The sequence below is a fragment of the Mirounga angustirostris genome, unplaced genomic scaffold (assembly GCF_029215605.1).
Source record: "Mirounga angustirostris isolate CCGP_5_RB_7025 unplaced genomic scaffold, mMirAng1.0.hap1 SCAF_6, whole genome shotgun sequence".
NCBI classification, from domain to species: Eukaryota; Metazoa; Chordata; class Mammalia; order Carnivora; family Phocidae; genus Mirounga; species Mirounga angustirostris.
This window is the reverse complement of record NW_026991714.1, coordinates 50,411,512-50,429,749: the sequence shown is the minus strand read 5'-3', so window position 1 is coordinate 50,429,749 and position 18,238 is coordinate 50,411,512. Positions and strand designations below refer to the sequence as shown.

Below are 18,238 nucleotides of genomic sequence, written 5' to 3'. Positions count from 1 at the left end.
ATAGGCCTGCTCCCTTTCTTGAAGACATCTGGGGACCATATTTATTTTGAAATATTTACACATATACCACATTTCAGCAATTAAATAACATGAGTACCATTCAGAATTTAGAATCTGGCCTAAAACCTGGAATTCTTTATCAGAGCTGACCTTAACACAGGAAATATATATTTTGTGATGGTTAATAGACCATCAGCTAATAGCTGTTATTAGTATTAAAAGTTTGTATTAGTTATAATAAATAGACAACCCAACATTTTTCTATCTTGCACGATTCCTCCCAGATGGAGTTAATGATTTGGAGAAGTGACTGGCTTTCCATTTAAACTGGTTGGTTATATGTCTCTTAGTTTTCATTGGGGACGTGATGGATCTGGGGGGCATGGATGGTGAGAACAGGAGTCCATGGGGATCTGTGGAAGGTACCTTAGCATTGGCAGAAGCAGAGCCTGCACCTGGTTGCACCTTCAGAGGGGGCCACATTTCTTGGAGGCACTGGACCCTCAATCAGGGGAGGCTTTTGGAAGAGACGTAAAGAAGATCTGTCCTCTACTTCAGAAAAACCACTGGGATGTCCTCATCAGGAAAAGTCTGGTCTTGTAATGGGAGTCAAATCATCATTGGTATGAAGAGGCTGTGCAGAATAGTGATTAAGAGCATGGCCTCTAAAGACAGGCAGTTGTTTTCAAGGTGAATAAGCTCAGATAGGTTGCTTGAACTCTCTGTGCCTTGGTTTTCCCATCTAAAAATGAGGATCATGGTGGAGCTATCTCATAGGTTACTTGCTGGATTAAATGAGGTAGTTTATGTGCATGGCTTAGTTTACATTGACTAGTAGATGCTACACTGAACACATGGTATGTGCTTAATAAATGTTAATTGCTATTATTATTCTTCATTTGAAAATAGGGATAATAAAAGAACCTACCTCACAGAACTGTTATGAGGATTTAATCAACTAATATATACATATAAAGTGACCAGAACAGTGCCTGCCATTTTATAAGTAATAAATGTCAGTTATTATTATTAATAATGTTATTATTACCATCTTGAGGGAATTACCAAATTTTAAGATTCTAGCACAGTAGCAAATTTAAAAACCTCTCTGATTTAAATACTTCATACTAATACCATGTGTTCTGATATTTGATTTGCTAAACATAATACAGTGGCACATTGTAGAGAACACCTTTGTCACTGTAATAACAGAGCTCAAAAACTCCCCTGTTGATGCATATCAGTGTTACAGTGGAGTTATATTTGAATATGTGGCTTTCCTTAAGGATTAAAATAAATGTTGTGGGTGTCCATTGCTAATGTATGCTTGAGTCTCTGAGATATTCATGGGAAGATATTTAACTGGCACTGGCTGGTTATTTTTTTATTTTTTATTTAAAAATTTTTAAAAATTTTTTTAAAAGATCTATTTATTTGAGGGAGAGAGAGAGTGCGCGTGCACTTGTGAGCACAAGCAAGGGGAGGGGCAGAGGGATTGAATCTTCAGACAGACTTTATGCTCAGCGTGGAGCCCTGATGTGGGGCTTGATCTCACAACCCTGAGATCATGACCTGAGCTGAAACCAAGAGTTGGATGCTTAACCAACAGAGCCACGCAGGTGCCCCTATTTTTTTTTCTTTTTTTAACTATTAGAAACAATTTTCTAAACAATTAGAAAAGTGTTGGGCTGAAAATGAGAGAATCTCAAGTGTGACCTCTAAGAAAACTTAAAGGTCTTCTATTCCAATCTCCCCATTTTATAGGCAGCTCCGAGAAGTTAATTGACTTGCCTAAGGTCTGGCAGCTATTGAATGGCAGAGTGGGGGCCTAGTTGTTGGCCAGTGATCGTTTGGTGGTTGGTTATTTGCTGTGTTAGGGTCATCTGGGTTGATGGAGCTGGGACCAGAAGCCAGCTCTGCTCCATTCAGTCTGGTTCCACAGGGTTCCCTGAGAGGCTAGGGGAGAGGATCAACAGAGAGTTTAGGTATAGAGTGGCCCCAATCCATGACCAAGCACTGTCACACTCTCCTTTGGTCTTTGGGACACCTGCAGGATATAGACAGAAGAACATTATATTCAGAATCAAAAGACCCTGGCCCTACCCCTGGCTCCATTTTTCTCCCCTCCCACTACCGCAGGTTTACCAAGGTATAATTTATGCACAATAACCTTTTTTAGTCAATGCTTCTTTGAGTTTTGACAAATGCATAGTCATGCATCATCACCACAGCAAATCTAGAGAACAGTCCCATCACCCCAGAATCCCTTTGTGCTTTTTGTATTCAACTTTTCTCCCACACTTAGCAGCTTCTGACCCCAACTCATCTTTTCTGTCTCTATAGTTTTGCCTTTTCCAGAATGTCATATAAATGGTATCATATAGGACATGGCCTTTTGAGTCTGGTTTCTTCCACTTTAGCATGATGCATTTCAGATTTGCCCTGGCTGCATTCTTAGTGTCTATAGGTCTTTGGGTAAGTTGCTTAGCTTTCAGCCTCAGTGTGTTTATCTGTAAAATGGACATAACACTTGTCTTGCATTTGTATCGTTATAGACAGGAAGAAAGAAAGCACACAGATGTGCATTAGATCAAATGAGAAGCAAGTATAGAGTCTTCTTGTTTTTCTTGCTACGAGATTGTCTTTTGAACAGACTCCACTTGGAAAGGCAATGCTGATTGAAGCATAAATCCCGTAGAGCTTTTTTGCCTCTGATGAGTAGAGCAGGATCCAGCATCACTGTGAAATTCTCCCCAGCCAAAGGGCTCCACAAGCTGGTCCGAAGGCTCGAAATGTTACAAGAAACACTTTCCTAATAGGGACTGTCACCAGGGGAGATGGATCTCTGACATGTTGCCTCCACCATGCAACCCCCCAAGGGGTGGGGAAACCTAACCTTGGATGAAATGCTTTGATGTATTTGGATTGAAATGCACTTTGCAAAAACACTATCATTAACATTGATAATAATTTATAATAGTAATGGTGTTGTGGAAAAAAATATGATTATCTAACACACGGAGCACCAAACAGTTTGACAAAAAGATAGGGCCTCTCTTGGCTCAAAACACACAGGGAGGAGTTGGAAATGCAGATTTGCGTTTCCTTCTGAGTGCTATGTGATTCTGAGTTACAGAACACATATGACCAACATAGACTCCCTGGGCACTTTTGCCTGGATGTGGATCCAGAGAGGCCAGTCTTTGGTACCCTCCTCCCATCCAACTGGCCTGTGGATACCAAGACAGCAAGACAGGTGCATACCAGAGGAGGGAAAACCTGGACTGGGATTCAGGAGACCTGGATGCTGTATCTGGCCCTGCTGTTATTTGTGTGACTTCTCCCTTGTTTCCTCACCCATAAAAGAGGGGGCTGTGGTAGGTCACCCTGAAGGCATCTCAAGTGACCCCATGAATGTTAAGAGCCACTAACTCCCAGCTCAGAGTACCGGAGCAAGGGGCGCAGAAAGCAACAACCCCGAGCCTTCGAGTGAAATCCTTCAGAGAAGCTCATTCTTTCCAGCACTAGCTGAATAAGATTCCAATAAACATATTGCTGAAATGTTTGTTTCCGGGTGTCATTTTAGACTGCAAGTAGCGAAAACAGATCCAGCTCCTATATATAGATACTGCATTTGGTTGTGTTCTGGGAGGCTTTTATTACTATGCTCCCTGGCTGGCTCCCAGCTGAGCTTTTCCCTCAAGGGATCAGATTTTGGAATCAGAAAGTCAGAGAGGATCAGTGACCATATTAAGGGGTCTCTCCCCCACCCCTCCCACCTCTCTCTCTCCCCACTAATGCTCTATACTGCAGGTGGACGCCAATGTGGACTGGCTCCTCCCTGTGCTCCAGGACTCTTAATAATAATGATGACAATGCTAATGGAAACTGACCAGCCCCACTATGGCAGCAAATACAAGCGAAACAGCCCTGCGGTCCTGGGCTTAAGGGAAACATAGTATAATTTGGGTTGAAACAAAGTGCAGATTGTCACAAACAGCTCAGTCTTTAGATAAGAGGAGGCAGGGCCCTCTCTGGACAGAAGCAAAAAAAAGGGGCTACTCAGTATTAAGGGTGGGGGCTTTTTGGGGGTGGAGGGGGATGGGTTTCTGAATTTTACTCTAGGGGAAATTCTCCAGGGGAAGATAATGCTGGCAACAAGAAGTGAATGAAGGAAGGTGGAAGTGGGTGTTGGAGGAAGGGTGTAGGCAGGGAAGGAGGAGGAAATAGGGGTTTACTTAAAGAGACAATGTTGAACCCTGGCAATCTGCTTTTCTAAAATGTGTCTGATCACTGGAGTGAGCCCCTCCACTGTGTATCCTTTGTTTTCTGTGCAGAAAACCCAACCCCTGCCTCATTCTGTAGTGGCTTTCCTCACCTGCCCCCCTGATTTCTTTATGTTTAAACATCATGGATCTAACTGCCTTCCTGGTCTCCATATTTTATGTGCCTCACCATTTCTTCCTCTTTTTTCCTTCCTCTCGGTCTCATTCTTCCCTCCTCTCTTCCCTGCTTTTCTTCTTCAGTCCTTCCTCCTTCCAGACTCTTCTCTTTTCCCTTCGCCCCCACCCCTCCTCCTTCTAGTTCACTCCTTTCCTCCTCAACCCTCCCCTCCCCCTTCCTCCCCTTTTCCTCCTCTTTCCTCCCTCCTCTCTCTTCCCTTCCTTCTCCTTTCCCCTCGCCCCTCTGTCCTTCTCCCCTTCTTTCCCTCTCTCCCCGTCCCCAGGTCCCCATCCCCTGCCCCTCTCCCCTCTTCCCTCTCTTGTCTCCTTCCCCTTCCCTCCGGTCCTTGTTTATCTCTAAGCTCCAATTTCTCGCCTTATAGATTTACCTGCAGAACAAGACACCGCTCCTCTTGCAAAAACTGTTTAAGAAATCCATATCCTCTCCCTTCATTGCTTGGGCATTTCAGAAATGATATTCCTCCCCCAGCTACCCCCGTCAAAATAAAATAAATTCAGCCAGCTTCTGCCGTGTGTCCTTAAATCCATTCCCTCTGGCTTCGCTGGTTTGAAAGCCTGTACCCTAGAAGGGGCCTCCTGCATTTGCTGGCAACCCTGCTCGAGTCTGATCGCCACAGATAGTGCTTGGGAGTGAAAAAAAAAGGGGGAAAAACCCTCTCGTTGGAGATTTCAAAACAGATTCTACCAGCTTTCCAATCTGTGCACTTGCGGAGTGGCAGGACTTGGGGAAGAGGGGTAGGGGCTTGGGGTGCCGGTGTTTGTCACAAACAAATAAGCCACAGAATTTATGTATATATAAATGTGCGTTGCCTTTGGCATGTGTGGTGTCTCCCTGGCATCCAGGGTGGGTGCTGTGCACGGCCGACTTCTCTCCCACTTTTGCTGGGGCATGATGTGCATGTGTGTGTGTGATGGAATTGAGGAGGGGGCTGCTGGGTTTTTTATCTGATCCACTTGACAGATTATTTGAATCCAGCCCACCTTTCCGCACATGTCAAACAGATGGGATCATTGTTACAAGCCTTGAGAGAGCCGCTGAGCGGTGGGTAAGGCAGGGAGGGGGAGAGGGGAGGAGGGCGGAGGGGAGAGAGGGGCACCTTCTAGTAGCTTTGTGTTTTCACACGTTGGAACTGACAGGAGCCCTTCTTCTCTGTGGGGGGGTGCTTTGGGGGGTCTGGGGCTGATGGGGGGTGAGATGGAAAGGAGAGCGAGAGGTGGGGTGTTGGTGGGCAGGGTTATGATGTCACAGCAAAAGTTACAACAGGAGGAAAACACAGAAATGGTTCAACATTTTTTTTTTTTAAACTTTGGACTGCCAAGAGCTGAAGGAGAGTGGTGAGCAAAGGAATGAAGGGGAGAGAGAGAAACTAAACTGGAAGCTTGAGTTTTGTATAGCTTCTTGAAACCTTATGAATGGATTTCTAGCAGCTGAGAGCCAGGAGAGACCTATAGGGACTGCAAGATCATTCACACATTAACAGGGGCAGAAAAGCAGGCGGAATTCTTCCTTGCTGTGTTATCCCTCCTTCCTGAAATGAATGGTATGGAACCTTTTTCTGAGGGTCATGGGGGTGGCATGAAGGAGGGGGAAGTTTTCTTTTTTTCTTACCTGAGGATCTTTTCTTCATTTACACTAAGGTTCCTCTCCTTCCTTCTTTTCTTTCCTGGTGTTTCTCTCTCTCTTCTCTCTTCTCTCTCTCTCTCTCCCCCCTCTTCTTCCTCTCCCTATCCACCCCCCCTTTCCTCTTCTTTTATGCCTTTCTCTACATCTCCCTCTACTCCCTTCCAAAGCCCCAAACTCTTTTGGCTACTTCAGGGGGAAGAAAAGAAAGAAAAAGAAAAAGAAGGACTAAGTCAGAAGGAGTGAAGGGAGACAGGAAAACAAGAAAAGGGAAAAGGACAGTCCAGGATTGAGAGATTTCTGTTTAGTAATGTCCACGTGCCTGAATTGATCTTCTCTTTGGGGACTTGCTTTGAGGCTCCAGTGGATGCTGCACAGGGAGACAGGGCATGCCAGGGGGCGGGTGATTAGGGCACAGCATGCTGAACGCAAACAAGTCAGTTATTAGCAGGGCTAGAGGAGTTTAGAAGATGATGAGAAGTCTCGAGGAAAAAGAGGCACTGCGATCTTACTCCAAAGTGTGTGGGCTGCATGTTTTATGTGTGGGTGACACAAGCAGGGATTTTAGAACTGCAAGTAATTTTTCTTAGTGAAGGAAGGACCCAATATATTTCTCTACCTGTTTTGTACCCACCTGTGGTCAGACATCCTCACCCGTGTCAAAAATTCGGAACCATGCCGTGTGTGTGTGTGTGTGTGTGTGTACACGTCCATGTGTTTAGGGGGTGGGACTCTGAGATAGCCAGTCTCCGGGCAAACATTATTACAGAGGTTGGAGTCACATTATTTACTTCCCCATCCTCTCCATTCATTTCAAATCAATTGAAAAAAAAAATAGTTGCTTCGGTCTAGCTGTTCATTTTTGTAAATTACTTATTTTGAGCATCTCATTTGTTTATTTGCTCACTCAGCATATGGAGACTTTTAGTAACTTCAGAGTGAGAAACTTCAGAGGGAATAAGAAGATCTACGTAGTACGAACTCATGGCATTCCCATGTAATGCTTCTTACAGCAGGCTAATTGATTTGTTCTTTCTCCCAATGTCCAATGTAAAGCGAATTTGGGGTATTGTTCTTTTGAATCCCAAATGATTGAAATAAGGCAAAAAATACAGGAGGCTTATGGCAAAACAAAAAGAGAAGCAAGTGGTCCCTGAATGGCTGGTGGGGAGTTTATTAGACAGTAAGCAGATCTGTTCACAACACATGTGCAAGTATGTGTGTGTGTCTGAGAGAGAGAGAGAGAGAGAGAGAATACACACCGAAAAGACTGCTCCAAGACAGTATCGATTGCTATTGATTGTGTAGGCTGCGGCTGCTGAGAGAGAAAGCCCGAGATGTTTACTGGGGAAACCAGGAGTAGCGTCTGTCCCCTGTGCCTCGGTGAGGTGGGGAGGTTTTCAGGAGGAAGGAGGGGACAGGGAGTAGGTGGAGTGATGCACCGAACTTACTAGCTTTGACATCATCATTGTCTTTAAATGAAACAAACAAGAAGATAATTACAGGCAGAGAGAGAAGGAGAGAGGAGAGCAGGAGACACCGGAGAGAACAGGTCCCCTGAAGTACATGCTCTTCTTCTCGCTCTCTTTCCCATCTGCCCAGGGACCCACAAGACTCCCAGAAGGTGAAGTCAAGGGCTCTCAGACTCATAAGGTTATTAGGACACCAGACTGGCATCCCCAAGGAGAACTTTACGGAGACTTGCAACATACCAACAAGTTGGAAGGGGATTAAAAAACCTTCAACACTCCACAAGCCCAAGCACCAGGCTGAGGGAAACATTCTGACCTGCACAGGCAGACTGGGCTCTGGCTGAGGAGGACCTCTGGAGAGCAAAAGCTAAGTACCAGCTTGGATTTTTGTGCCCCCAGGTTCCTTTTGCAATGTTAGATAGAAGCATCAAATTCTGTGCCTCTGGATGCAAGTTCCTCTAACGATTTGTTCGAAGGTGGATGTAGCTTAGGATAAGGGCTACAGAAAGAACGTAACTCCTAGGGAAGGAAGAAGGAGAAAGGAATGAAAATGAGAAGATTAGCGTCTTTTTCATGACTTCAGGTAGGGAGCGGTATGTGTTTGTGAGGGAGTGTGTGTGTGAGAGGATCTGGCTCCTGTCTGTGTGTCCCTCTTCTAGGATCGGCGGGGGGAGGGGCTACTGAAGAAGGGACCAAAAAAAAAAAAAAAAAAGAAAGAAAGAAAGAAAGAAACCTGAGCTCTCTAGGAGGAGGTTCCAAGGAACCCAGAGAAATGAACTTCGTTCTGCAAGGACTGAACTAGAGTCAGGAGAGCCAGGTCAGGGGAGAAGGAGGGAAGCACAGCACTCACCGGCTGGTAGCCAGAAGAGACACACTTTTGGGGCTGCTCCTAAAAGTTTGGTCTGTGAACAAAACCGTTTCCCTGGTGACTGCGAATCCACTGCTAGCCGTCTCTTTCTCTTCTCCCCATCATTCCTGTGTGGTACCCAGAAGTTGACTTCTGGTTCTGTATAAAGAGCTGGGGGAGGTATGATGTGTCTAAAGATCCTGAGAATCAGCCTGGTGATTCTGGCTGGGTGGGCATTCAGTACTGCCAGCTCTGAGCCAGGCTGGCCACGCAAGAGATCTGTGGCTCAGAGGGGACACCTGAACCAGGTGCTGTCGGAAGGAGAACGCTGTTGGCTGGGGGCCAAGCTGAGAAGACCCAGAGCTGCTCCCCAGCATCATCTCTTTGGGGTCTACCCCAGCAGGCCTGGGGACCACCTGATACCCTACCCTGTGGGGGGTCAGGGAACCCGCCATGCAGGACACAGTAAACCAGATGCCGCGGGGGGCCTGGCCACGAGCCCAGCCAGAAGTGGGGGGCCGAGGGGTGAAGCTGAGCAGCCAGCCACCCCGTGGTCCTGGCATGATCCTCCTGGGCGGGCTGAGCTGCGGAGAGACAGTGACACTTATCTTGGAGATGGAGGATCCAAGGAGATTCCAGGTGAGGCTGAGACTCAGGAGCGCTCGGCCACGGCTGCCACCGTTACCACCACCTTCGTGGGCCCAAAGGAACCCCAACCCGAGAGCCGAAGGAACGGCCGGGCCAAGACCAGGCATCGCCGACAGGTGGTGAAGGGGCAGGCGGGGGGCGTGCGGGGAGACCCCGGTGTCCCCCTCCGGCATTTCCAGCCTCGGCCTGAGCATCCTCTTGTGCACGGGGGCAGAACCAGTCTGACAGCGGACAGCATCCAGAAGGGTGGAGGGGACCCCCACTGGGAAGCAGAGACCTTTAACCCCCGCGGAGGCTTGCCGGTCTTGTACTTCTCGGGGAGGCGGGGGCGGCTGCTGCTGCGCCCCGAAGTGCCGGCTGACATTCCCCGGGAGGCCTTCACGGTGGAAGCCTGGGTGAGACCAGAGGGAGGACAGAACAACCCAGCCATCATTGCAGGTAACAGCCCGCCCCTGGGCTTTCTGTGGTCCTTGGGGTATGGCTGGCTTTGTGTTTGCCTGGGTTAGACCGAGGGGGCGAGGAGAGGAAGGGCACAGGGGCAGGAGAGCCAGGAGGGGCTGGCCAGGGAGAGAGGGGGAAGGGCCTTTATTCGTCAGCTCAGCAGGACTCCAGACATCTATGATAATGGCTCTGTGACCACAAGAGCATTTGTCCCAACGAGTATCGATCTCCTGTGGTTCTGTACATGGCGCGTGCACTTAAGAGACCTTCAGCTCACTCCTCACCCCATCTTTAAAGGGGAAGATCTCTGGTTCGTTGTCAGTGGGGAAGAAGCGTCACACTCCATTTCTCAGAGTCCAGTCTGAGAGAGCCAGACAACTTGGCAGCTACGTGTCAGGACCGGGACCTGCGCTGCGAGCCACGGGTGGGCGGGGCCAGGCTGCCTGAGCCGCCAGGTGCGGAGCCCTAAGCCCTGGCCGTTCCCTTTTCCTTGAGCAGCCCTGGAACTTAGCAGAAAGCTACTATCCAGCCCGGGTCCTGGAGTCCTGTTTGCTTGTCCTAACATGTATCCAGCCTAAGAACAGCAGGGTCTGCTGGAAGAGGTTGGCACTTACAAGTGGGGACCCTGGTGTCTAGCCCTTGGCTTTTGTATGAGGGACCTAAAAAGGAACCATAACTATGGTTTTGATCAGAGGTAATACCTCAGGACATTGCCTCTATGTGTTTTCCACTATGCCCAGATCTTGGCTTTCATGGAAAGTCACCCAGAAGGACAAAGAAAAGAGTGGCATTAGGAATAACTATCTCCCTTGCCTTACTGGTGGTGGTGGTGGGGAGGGGGGTTGGTTTCAAGCAAGGGCTGGGGGTTAGACAGGACAGGTCATCGTTTATGGTGTCATGATCCCTTTGGATCCCTCCATGACAGGACCTCACACAAGGCTAGGCACATTGTAGATCCATTTTAATCTCGTTAATTTGGATTATCTACAGTGCTCTCTGATGTTTGCCTGTCTCATTGACATTGGTGGGGGAAACGAAACAGTGAGAGGTGTGCCCAAGGCAGAGCAGGAATGAAACCCCAGAGCTCCTGAAGTGCTTGACAACTTCCCAAATTAAAAACTTCTCAGGTTGCTGGATGCCGGCAAATAAGTTTCAGACTGGAGAAAGAAATCTGGAAGGAGGGAGCCTCTTTCAATGGGGTGTTGCTGGAACATCCCTTCTGGACACGCTGTCTCCCCCTCTTTGGCTGTGATTTCTCTTTTGGAAGCTGGGATTCCCAGACACTGAGCACTCGAGAGTCTTGTGGTTTTGCTTTATTTTATTTTTGGGTGGGAGAGGGGGTGAGGGGAGGGGAGAGAGAAGGGGCTGGGCTGTAAGAAGGTGGGGGCAGAGACAAAGTAGAAGGAAATCCTTATTCTGGGGCCAAATGGAAGAAATAATGAGATGATTATCTGATCAGAGTTGGCAGCTTTGCAGCTTTTCCCAGATGACATCTTCTTGCTGCCTAATCTCGCTTCCTAGTACCCATCTGCCAGGGAAACTGTGTGCTTGCCGTCTAGACCGAGACCCACGACTCCGCTTACCCCTCCTCCTGCAGTAGCAACAGAGGGACCTGGGATCAGTTCCCTGGCTGTGAAGAATTAGAGAGGGATCCAACAGGAATATATGAGCGAGGCTCTCAGAGGCTATTGCTTCCAGTTATTAAAACTCAAATCCGAGGGAACAGATTCAGGACAGTGGGTACCTGACTTCTGTCCTATCCCTTCCATGTCCCATTTCGCGCTCTGCAGAGAGTAGCATCAGGAGCTGATTCCAGTTACAGCATGGCTCCTTGCACTTCTCCACCTGCTCCCCGTACACCTCCCTCCCTCACCCACCTGTCCACCGCCAACCATCCTCCCCCCACTTGCCACAGCACATTCAGACCCTTCTCCAAAGTGCCCCTCTGAACCCTCTGGAAGCATGTAAAATTAGGCAGGAAGTCTTTTGCAGACCGTCTAGTCTCTGAGGCTTCTTTGTCTTCTAATCAAAGTGGCCCCTGTGGTATACTGGTATTTCCCCTTGAGGTCCACACCAGGAAGGTGGAGGGCAGGGAATACCCAGGTCTAGCTCCTCTCCACCTTCCACCCTATATCTTTCTTTAGACTTGTGCACATCAGAACATACCCAGGAAAGATTTAGGGTAAAAGTCTGGGAGAGATGGGGGCTGGGAACAAGGCCTTCATTCTTCAGGGTTTTAGCAGCCGGGCTCCCAAGGGCATAGACATCTTTGTTCACCGTGCTTAGCTCCTTACGCTTCACCTGCGGGCCCCCTTGCTGAGGGCCATGAGGCAGCCAAAGGTAGTTCCCCCCATAAAGGTCTCTGATTTGCATGAATTTACTCACTCCTATCAGCAGACCAGACCATCTTCCTCTCTTATCCAAGCACTGGGCCTGTAGCTGATCACTGCCTGTTCCTGGGCTGGTGGGCCTTCACCTGTGCAGAATAACAACTGGATCCAGTTCCTGGGAGCTAAACATAATCCAGCCTTTGAAGTTCTGCTGCTCCGCTGAGGATCATCTGAGGCGCTGCAAGGCTTGACTCCCATACTCTTTTCCAATGGCTCTCAAACCTCAGCTTCTACCTCCTTAGACCCAGCATCCCAGTTCTCAATCTCCCAAACTTGGGGCATTTTTCCCCTTCAGCAGAGAATTCAACCACACCAGCCCCTGTGAAGGAACCCCCTGAGATATGGGGCCTCAGGGAATACTTCCCACATGGGGCACTAGGTGGCAGTGTTGCCTCATGCACAGGAGAGTAGGCGGCTGTTTGGAAGCCACCTAGTGGGTGGGGAATGTGTCTGGTTTCTTGGATTGCCATCCTTGCCTGCGCCTCTGGGCTGTATTTTATCACCCCCTCCCAGACTGTTGTTGGTAGGCATCCCTTAGGGTTGGCTTCATACAAGTCCTTTTGCAGGGCCTATGTGAAAGGGCTAAAGTGGCATTTTGTGGGGTTGTGACTAACTTGCACTTGCAGCAACTAGTAAAGAAAACAAAATCAACTGGAGTTACCTCCTCCCTCCACCCCAAACTCCCACATTCTTCCAAAATAGGAAGTTGGACTCCAGAATGGATTGCTGGGATCCTTTTATTCAGGGCCGAGGACAATGGCCGCCTCACAGACTTTAGATGCTGAGGTTCTCTCTGGCCCCTAGAGGGGGCATGATGGTGCTGCTCCCCACCCCCCCCAGCCCCCCAAGGTAAGGCCTTCCAAAGTTGCCTATGGCCTGTGCTCTGGAGCAGGGCAATGGGAGGTAGGAAAGGACTGTATGCAAGTGCTCCAGTGTAGGGGTCTCGATAAAACTAACTACTCAGGGACCTGGCAATTCAGGGATGTGGGGCCACGGAGGAGTAGCCTGAGGTCACAGGCCCATTTGGTTGGGCTGTTGGAACTCACTCAGCAGCGGACAGAAGCCAAATCCTGTCCCATCCTGATGTGAAATCCTTAAGCTCCAGCACCCAAGCCTGAAACCATCCTGTTCCTTTCCCTCCTTCTCAACTTCTTTTCCCCTCCTTCAACCCCAACATACACAGAAGAGAAACTTTTAATAGGTTTCTCCTCACCCATAATTGATTTCAAATGTTCCCTGCAGTTGCCCAGCTGAGTAACCACCTGCAGCTCCAAGTTGCAGGGGACTGAGTCAGTAAGTCCATGTCAGGATCAGAGCTTGAGTCCATGTGTCTTCATTCCACAAATATTTACTGAGGGCCTTGCCATGCAAAGCCCAGCGAGGCACTGTGGGGAGTACAAAGAGTCTAAGAAACTGTCCCTCACTTGGAGACCCGTTTTTCTCTTGTGAGGATCCAAGTTTCAGAGCAGATCCCAGTATAGAACAGAGGAGTCAGGCTGACCTGGACTATGGTCCCGTCTCTGACACTTATAAGTGCTCTGATCTTTGGCAATCTGTTGAACTTTTCTGAGCCTTGGTTTCCTCAAGTCAAGAAATGAGATATGTCTTACAGAGTTGTTGTGATGTTTAAATAAGTCAAATGTAAAGTGCCCGACACGGGGCTTGGCCGGTGGTACTTATTTATGATGTGGTATTAACTGCAGGAGATAGTCATCACTAAGAGCAGTGGGTGCTAACCTACTTATCTTTGGCTCTACTCACAAACCTATAATTTTTCCTTAGGTGAGGTACTAACTTTAATTTCTTAGGAATTTAGTTAGGTAATCTGTGAAATAGGAATGATGGTAAATAGGATTTTTCACAAGATGGTTTCAAGATGATTGAGAACACTGTAGAATCAGATGCCTAAAAGAACTCCATTTTTTTTTTTTTAATCACATGTTCTTTTTAGCCTGGGCCGTACTATTTTGAATAAATTGGACAATGGCACTAAAGCTTTTTTGGCATCACAAACCTTTTTGAGAATCTGATGAAAGCTATGCTTACTCCCCAGAAAAACATACATGTTCACATAGTTTACATAGCTTTCAGAGCTTTTTGGATTCCTGATGGCCAGTGTCTCCTGACCATGGGTTAAAAACCCCTTGTTTAGGACACTTTGATGGCTTTTTTTGGTATGTTTTGAATGACATCTAAGAAACGTGAATTTATGGGGTACCGAGACATCCCCTTCTCCCAATAAGGGAGCTGTGTACTCAGGGTCAGAAGTTTCATTCGTGTGGACACGGAGCATCACAGAAGACAGATTCCCATACCCAGAAGTGTCGACGTAGATGTGAAGAGAGTTTCAAATAAGGACCATGTGTGCTATATCTCCCCCTTTATCCAGTTTTAATGACAGGGGAAGAGCCATATACCTTCCTCAGAGCTCCTCAGGAGATGAGGATTCTGTGACCTTCCTCCTCAGCTGCCTCTTCCTATATCGCAACAATGATCAAAGTCAGAGTGTTTGTTTGCCCTTATGGGACCCTGAGGAATTACCCATTTCCTCCACATTATAGCCCTGCTCCTTGACCGGGGTCCAGATGTGCAGCAAAGCTGTAGCACCCCTACCCCCCTTGTATGCATGAACCACGGATGTGAAGGCTGTTGTCAGCCTCTGGGGCTGGGTTTCCCTTTCATGGTGAGGATGAGATACATGAGAGTGCTTGTGTAGACAAGCCATGTGCCCTGATGCTTGTAAGTTAGCATCTGCATACGAGGGGCTTTTATCTTGTGCCCGTATGCCCCTCCAGAAGTGGGGGCGATGTCTAGTGTTAGAAGTGAAACGGGCTGTCACTCTGCCCCTCTTTACAGCTGACTGCTGAACCCCTTGACCAGGCAGCCTTCCCGACTCCCTCAGTGAGGGTGATCTCTACTTCACTGCTTCCATAGCCCTTCACGTGTGGTTTCCTGGCGTGCACGTTGCTTCCTACCTTATCAGTTCTGTACATGTCTCATTTCTTTCTTTTTTAAGATTTTATTTATTTATTTGACAGAGAGAGACACAGCAAGAGAGGGAACACAAGCAGGGGGAGTGGGAGGGGGAGAAGCAGGCTTCCCGCAGAGCAGGGAGCCCGATGGGGGGCTCGATCCCAGGACCCTGGGATCATGACCTGAGCCGAAGGCAGATGCCGAATGACTGAGCCACCCAGGTGCCCCTACAGGTCTCATTTCTATCTACTGAAAGTTCCTCAGGAGCCAGATGCATGTCTGATTCACTTTCGTCATCCCCAAATATCTAGCACAGTGTTAGACTCTCAGTTTTGTTTGTAGGACACATGAAGTAGAAATTTAGATTGCTGGATGCCCATTAGGGATGAGAAGAATGGTGAGAGGAACTTTCTGGATCTCGAGGCTCTTTGTGGGGAATAGGGCAGTGGCTTTCAAATCTGCTTTTGCTGTCTGCAGAGCTGCCCCGGGGGCTTCTGAGCAGAATTGCCCAGTGTGGGGCTCCCCTCCTAACTCCTCCCTTTCTTATCCATTTCTCTGAAGAAAGAATTTAGTTATTTTAAAAAAGCTTAAATCCCACAACTCTAGAGTACAGGTTGGTATACTATGGCCACATCTGGCCCAAAGCAGAAGACTGTTTTATAAATGAAGTTTTATTGGAACCCAGCCGCACCGTGTGTCCTCGGTGGCTGCTTGCATGCTAAATGGCAGCTTTGGGGCATGGCAGCAGAGACAATCCAGCCCACAAAGCCTAAAATATTTACTGTCTGGCCCTTTGTAGAAACAGTTTGCCAGCTCATGCTCTAGAGCGTTGCTTCTCGACTTTAATATTGATAGAGATCACTTGGGGTTCTTCTTAAAATGTAAGGGCTGCCATGGGCACACGCCTGGCAGTGGATGCACTGAGGATAAGCCTCACAGACCTCCAACTGCTGGCTGTTTCACTGACCAGAGACCCCCAGGAGCTATGCTCTGTCTTCATCACTACATTTGCACTGAGGCCACATACGCTTTGGTGTGGTGGGGACAAAGCACACCAGTGCCTGAGAGTCAGGACTTCTCTGACAGCCAACTCCGGCTTGAAGACTCTTGAAGGGCTTGCAGAACATTCCTTAGCCTGAACAGTGGTCTCCAGGGCTTCCACTGAACCTCCCTTCCCTCCGTCCTTCCTTCGAGGTCAGACTGGCAGCACGGGCTGATGGCTCTCCCAGGCTTCCCAGGCGTATACCCTCTTCTCTCTCAGAGTTGTTCCCCCTAATGAAATCCTTACACGTGAATCCTGTCTTGGCATCTGCTGTTTGCACTGACACAATTAATGAACCCAAGTGCAGACTCTGATTCAGTAGGTATGGGGCAGCCTGAGAGTCTGCATTTCTGACAGACTCCTGGGGGATCTGGCTACCGTGTAGACCATATTGTAGCAAGACTCTAGACTGGGGAGTGTAGAGCGGGGGTCAGCACACTTGTTCTGTAAAAGAACAGTAGTAAATGGCTTAGGTTTTGCAAGCCCTACAGTCTCTGTCGCAGCTCTGTGGCGTGAGAGTGTGCGAGCAGCCATGGACAGTGTCTAAGTGGATCAACGTGTCTGTGTTTCAGGAAAATTTTATTTACAAGCATAGATGGCAGGCCAGATTTTGCCTGCGACCATCCTTTGCTGACCTGTGGTATGGAGGGCGCTTCCTGTACGCGCTGCGTCTTCCGCGGCCCTCTGTGGCTTCGCTTCCTGGCTCTGTGCTGCCCCAGGTAATACCGACAGACATGGCCGTGGCCATGGCCGTGGCCGTGGTGGGGAAACTCCTGTTCAAGTAAACACAAAACTTCCCGGAGATTTCCCTCAGGAAACAAGTCCTGCTCACTTTCTTGGTCTGAGCATTCCAGGGGGAGTTTGTATTTATGTATTTTCTTTGTTAAAAAAGTAGCATTGAGTTATAACTCACATGCCATCAAGTCATGTTTAAACTCTACAATTAATAGTTGTGTTTTGTTTTTTTAAGAATTGTGAAATGTTTACCAATCTAACTTTAGAAGGTTTTCTTCGACCCAAAAGAGACACTGTAGCCGTTAGCAACCACTCCCCGTTTCCCTCCTCACCTTCCCTCATCCACCACCACCAGAGACAACCACCAGTCTCTTTTCTGCCTGGATGGTTTGGCTCCTTCTGGGCATTTCATATTTGAATCTGGCTTCTTTCACTGGAGTTTCGTTCATCATGTTTAACATGTAGCAGAGCTCCATTCCTTTTGATTGCTGAGTAATATTCTGTAGCTTTCTATGTCACATCTTGTTTATTCATTCTTCAGTTGATGGGCATTGTGGGGGCCTCCACTTGGCCATGGTAAGTACAGCTGCCGAGCATTGTGCACGAGTGGACTTAGGTTTTCGTTTCTTTCAGGTCTATACCTAGGAGTGGAATTGCTGGGTCACTCTACGTTTCACATTTTGAGGCACTGCCAGACCGTTTTCAGAAGCGGCTGCACCATTTTGCAAGCCCCAGCCACTCAGGAGGGCTTGGTTTTGTATTTCCGACCCTCTGAGTGGAAAGGGCTCCCGAGACTTCACTGATGACTAGGGGTCCAGCAGTCTTTCCATCCGACAGCACCTGGTGATCTTTGAGAAATGTGCTGTTGTCTTGTGCAGGGAGTGGAGACACCTGGACCCCCATGCTGAGGTCTCTGCAATCACAGGGAGCCCTTCATGGGTGAGAAGGATGCTGTCATCAAGCTTCCTTCTCCAGCTTCTCAAAGGCATCTTAAAATGGCCCTTTCTTCCCTGACCCCAGCTCTGCATGGGAGGAGTTCCCCTTTGGCTGGAATTGCATTACTTTCTGTTACTTTCCACACACATGGGCCCTAAATGACATGCATATGGGGAACATTTGGGCCCTCAGAAGTCACAGTGCATCAGACTGTGATGAGGCAGCACCTTCAGGAAGCAAAGGGGAAGAAAAACAGAGAAGGAGGAGGGAAAATAAAGCCCATACGGCTCCCTTATCAATGCCCTGAACCTTCTCCTGGGTTCCAGCTTTGGGGGCATTGCTGCCTCCCTGTGAGCCACTCAGTTCAGGGCCTGGGGTCTGACTCACAAGGGTTAGATCTGAGACTTGGGAGTCATCCGGGTGTCTGTGGGGGGATGGCGGAAGGAGAGTCCCCTCCGGCTGGTAGCACAGAGGGATTTCCTGTGAGCATGACCATGTGGTTGTCCTCCTAGTCACACTCTAGCTTTGGTGCCTGTGTGTCATTGCCCTTCCTGTCCTCACCCCCGCCCTTCAGTTCCTGCCTCGCTTCTTGGCCCTTTCACCATCTCAGGGAGGCAATGCATGGGGAGGGGCTCTGACCAACCTGGGTGGTGCCATTAGCTGCTCTCTC

At 48.4% G+C, this 18,238-nt stretch overlaps 1 protein-coding gene across 2 annotated transcripts in view; it reads left to right on the top strand.

Moving 5' to 3' along the window:
• The first annotated feature begins 5,764 nt into the window (after positions 1 to 5,764).
• Positions 5,765 to 18,238, top strand: part of PAPPA2 (pappalysin 2) — a 295,094-nt gene continuing 282,620 nt past the window's right edge. The window contains exons 1-2 of one of the 2 annotated variants that reach the window (XM_064594278.1): positions 5,765 to 6,004; positions 7,687 to 9,489. In XM_064594278.1, coding sequence (XP_064450348.1) covers positions 8,586 to 9,489 — 904 coding nt within the window. In that variant the 5' untranslated portion in view covers positions 5,765 to 6,004; positions 7,687 to 8,585. Of the gene's footprint in view, positions 6,005 to 7,382; positions 9,490 to 18,238 lie in introns of those variants that run through there. The other variant, XM_064594279.1, reaches the window with a different exon arrangement.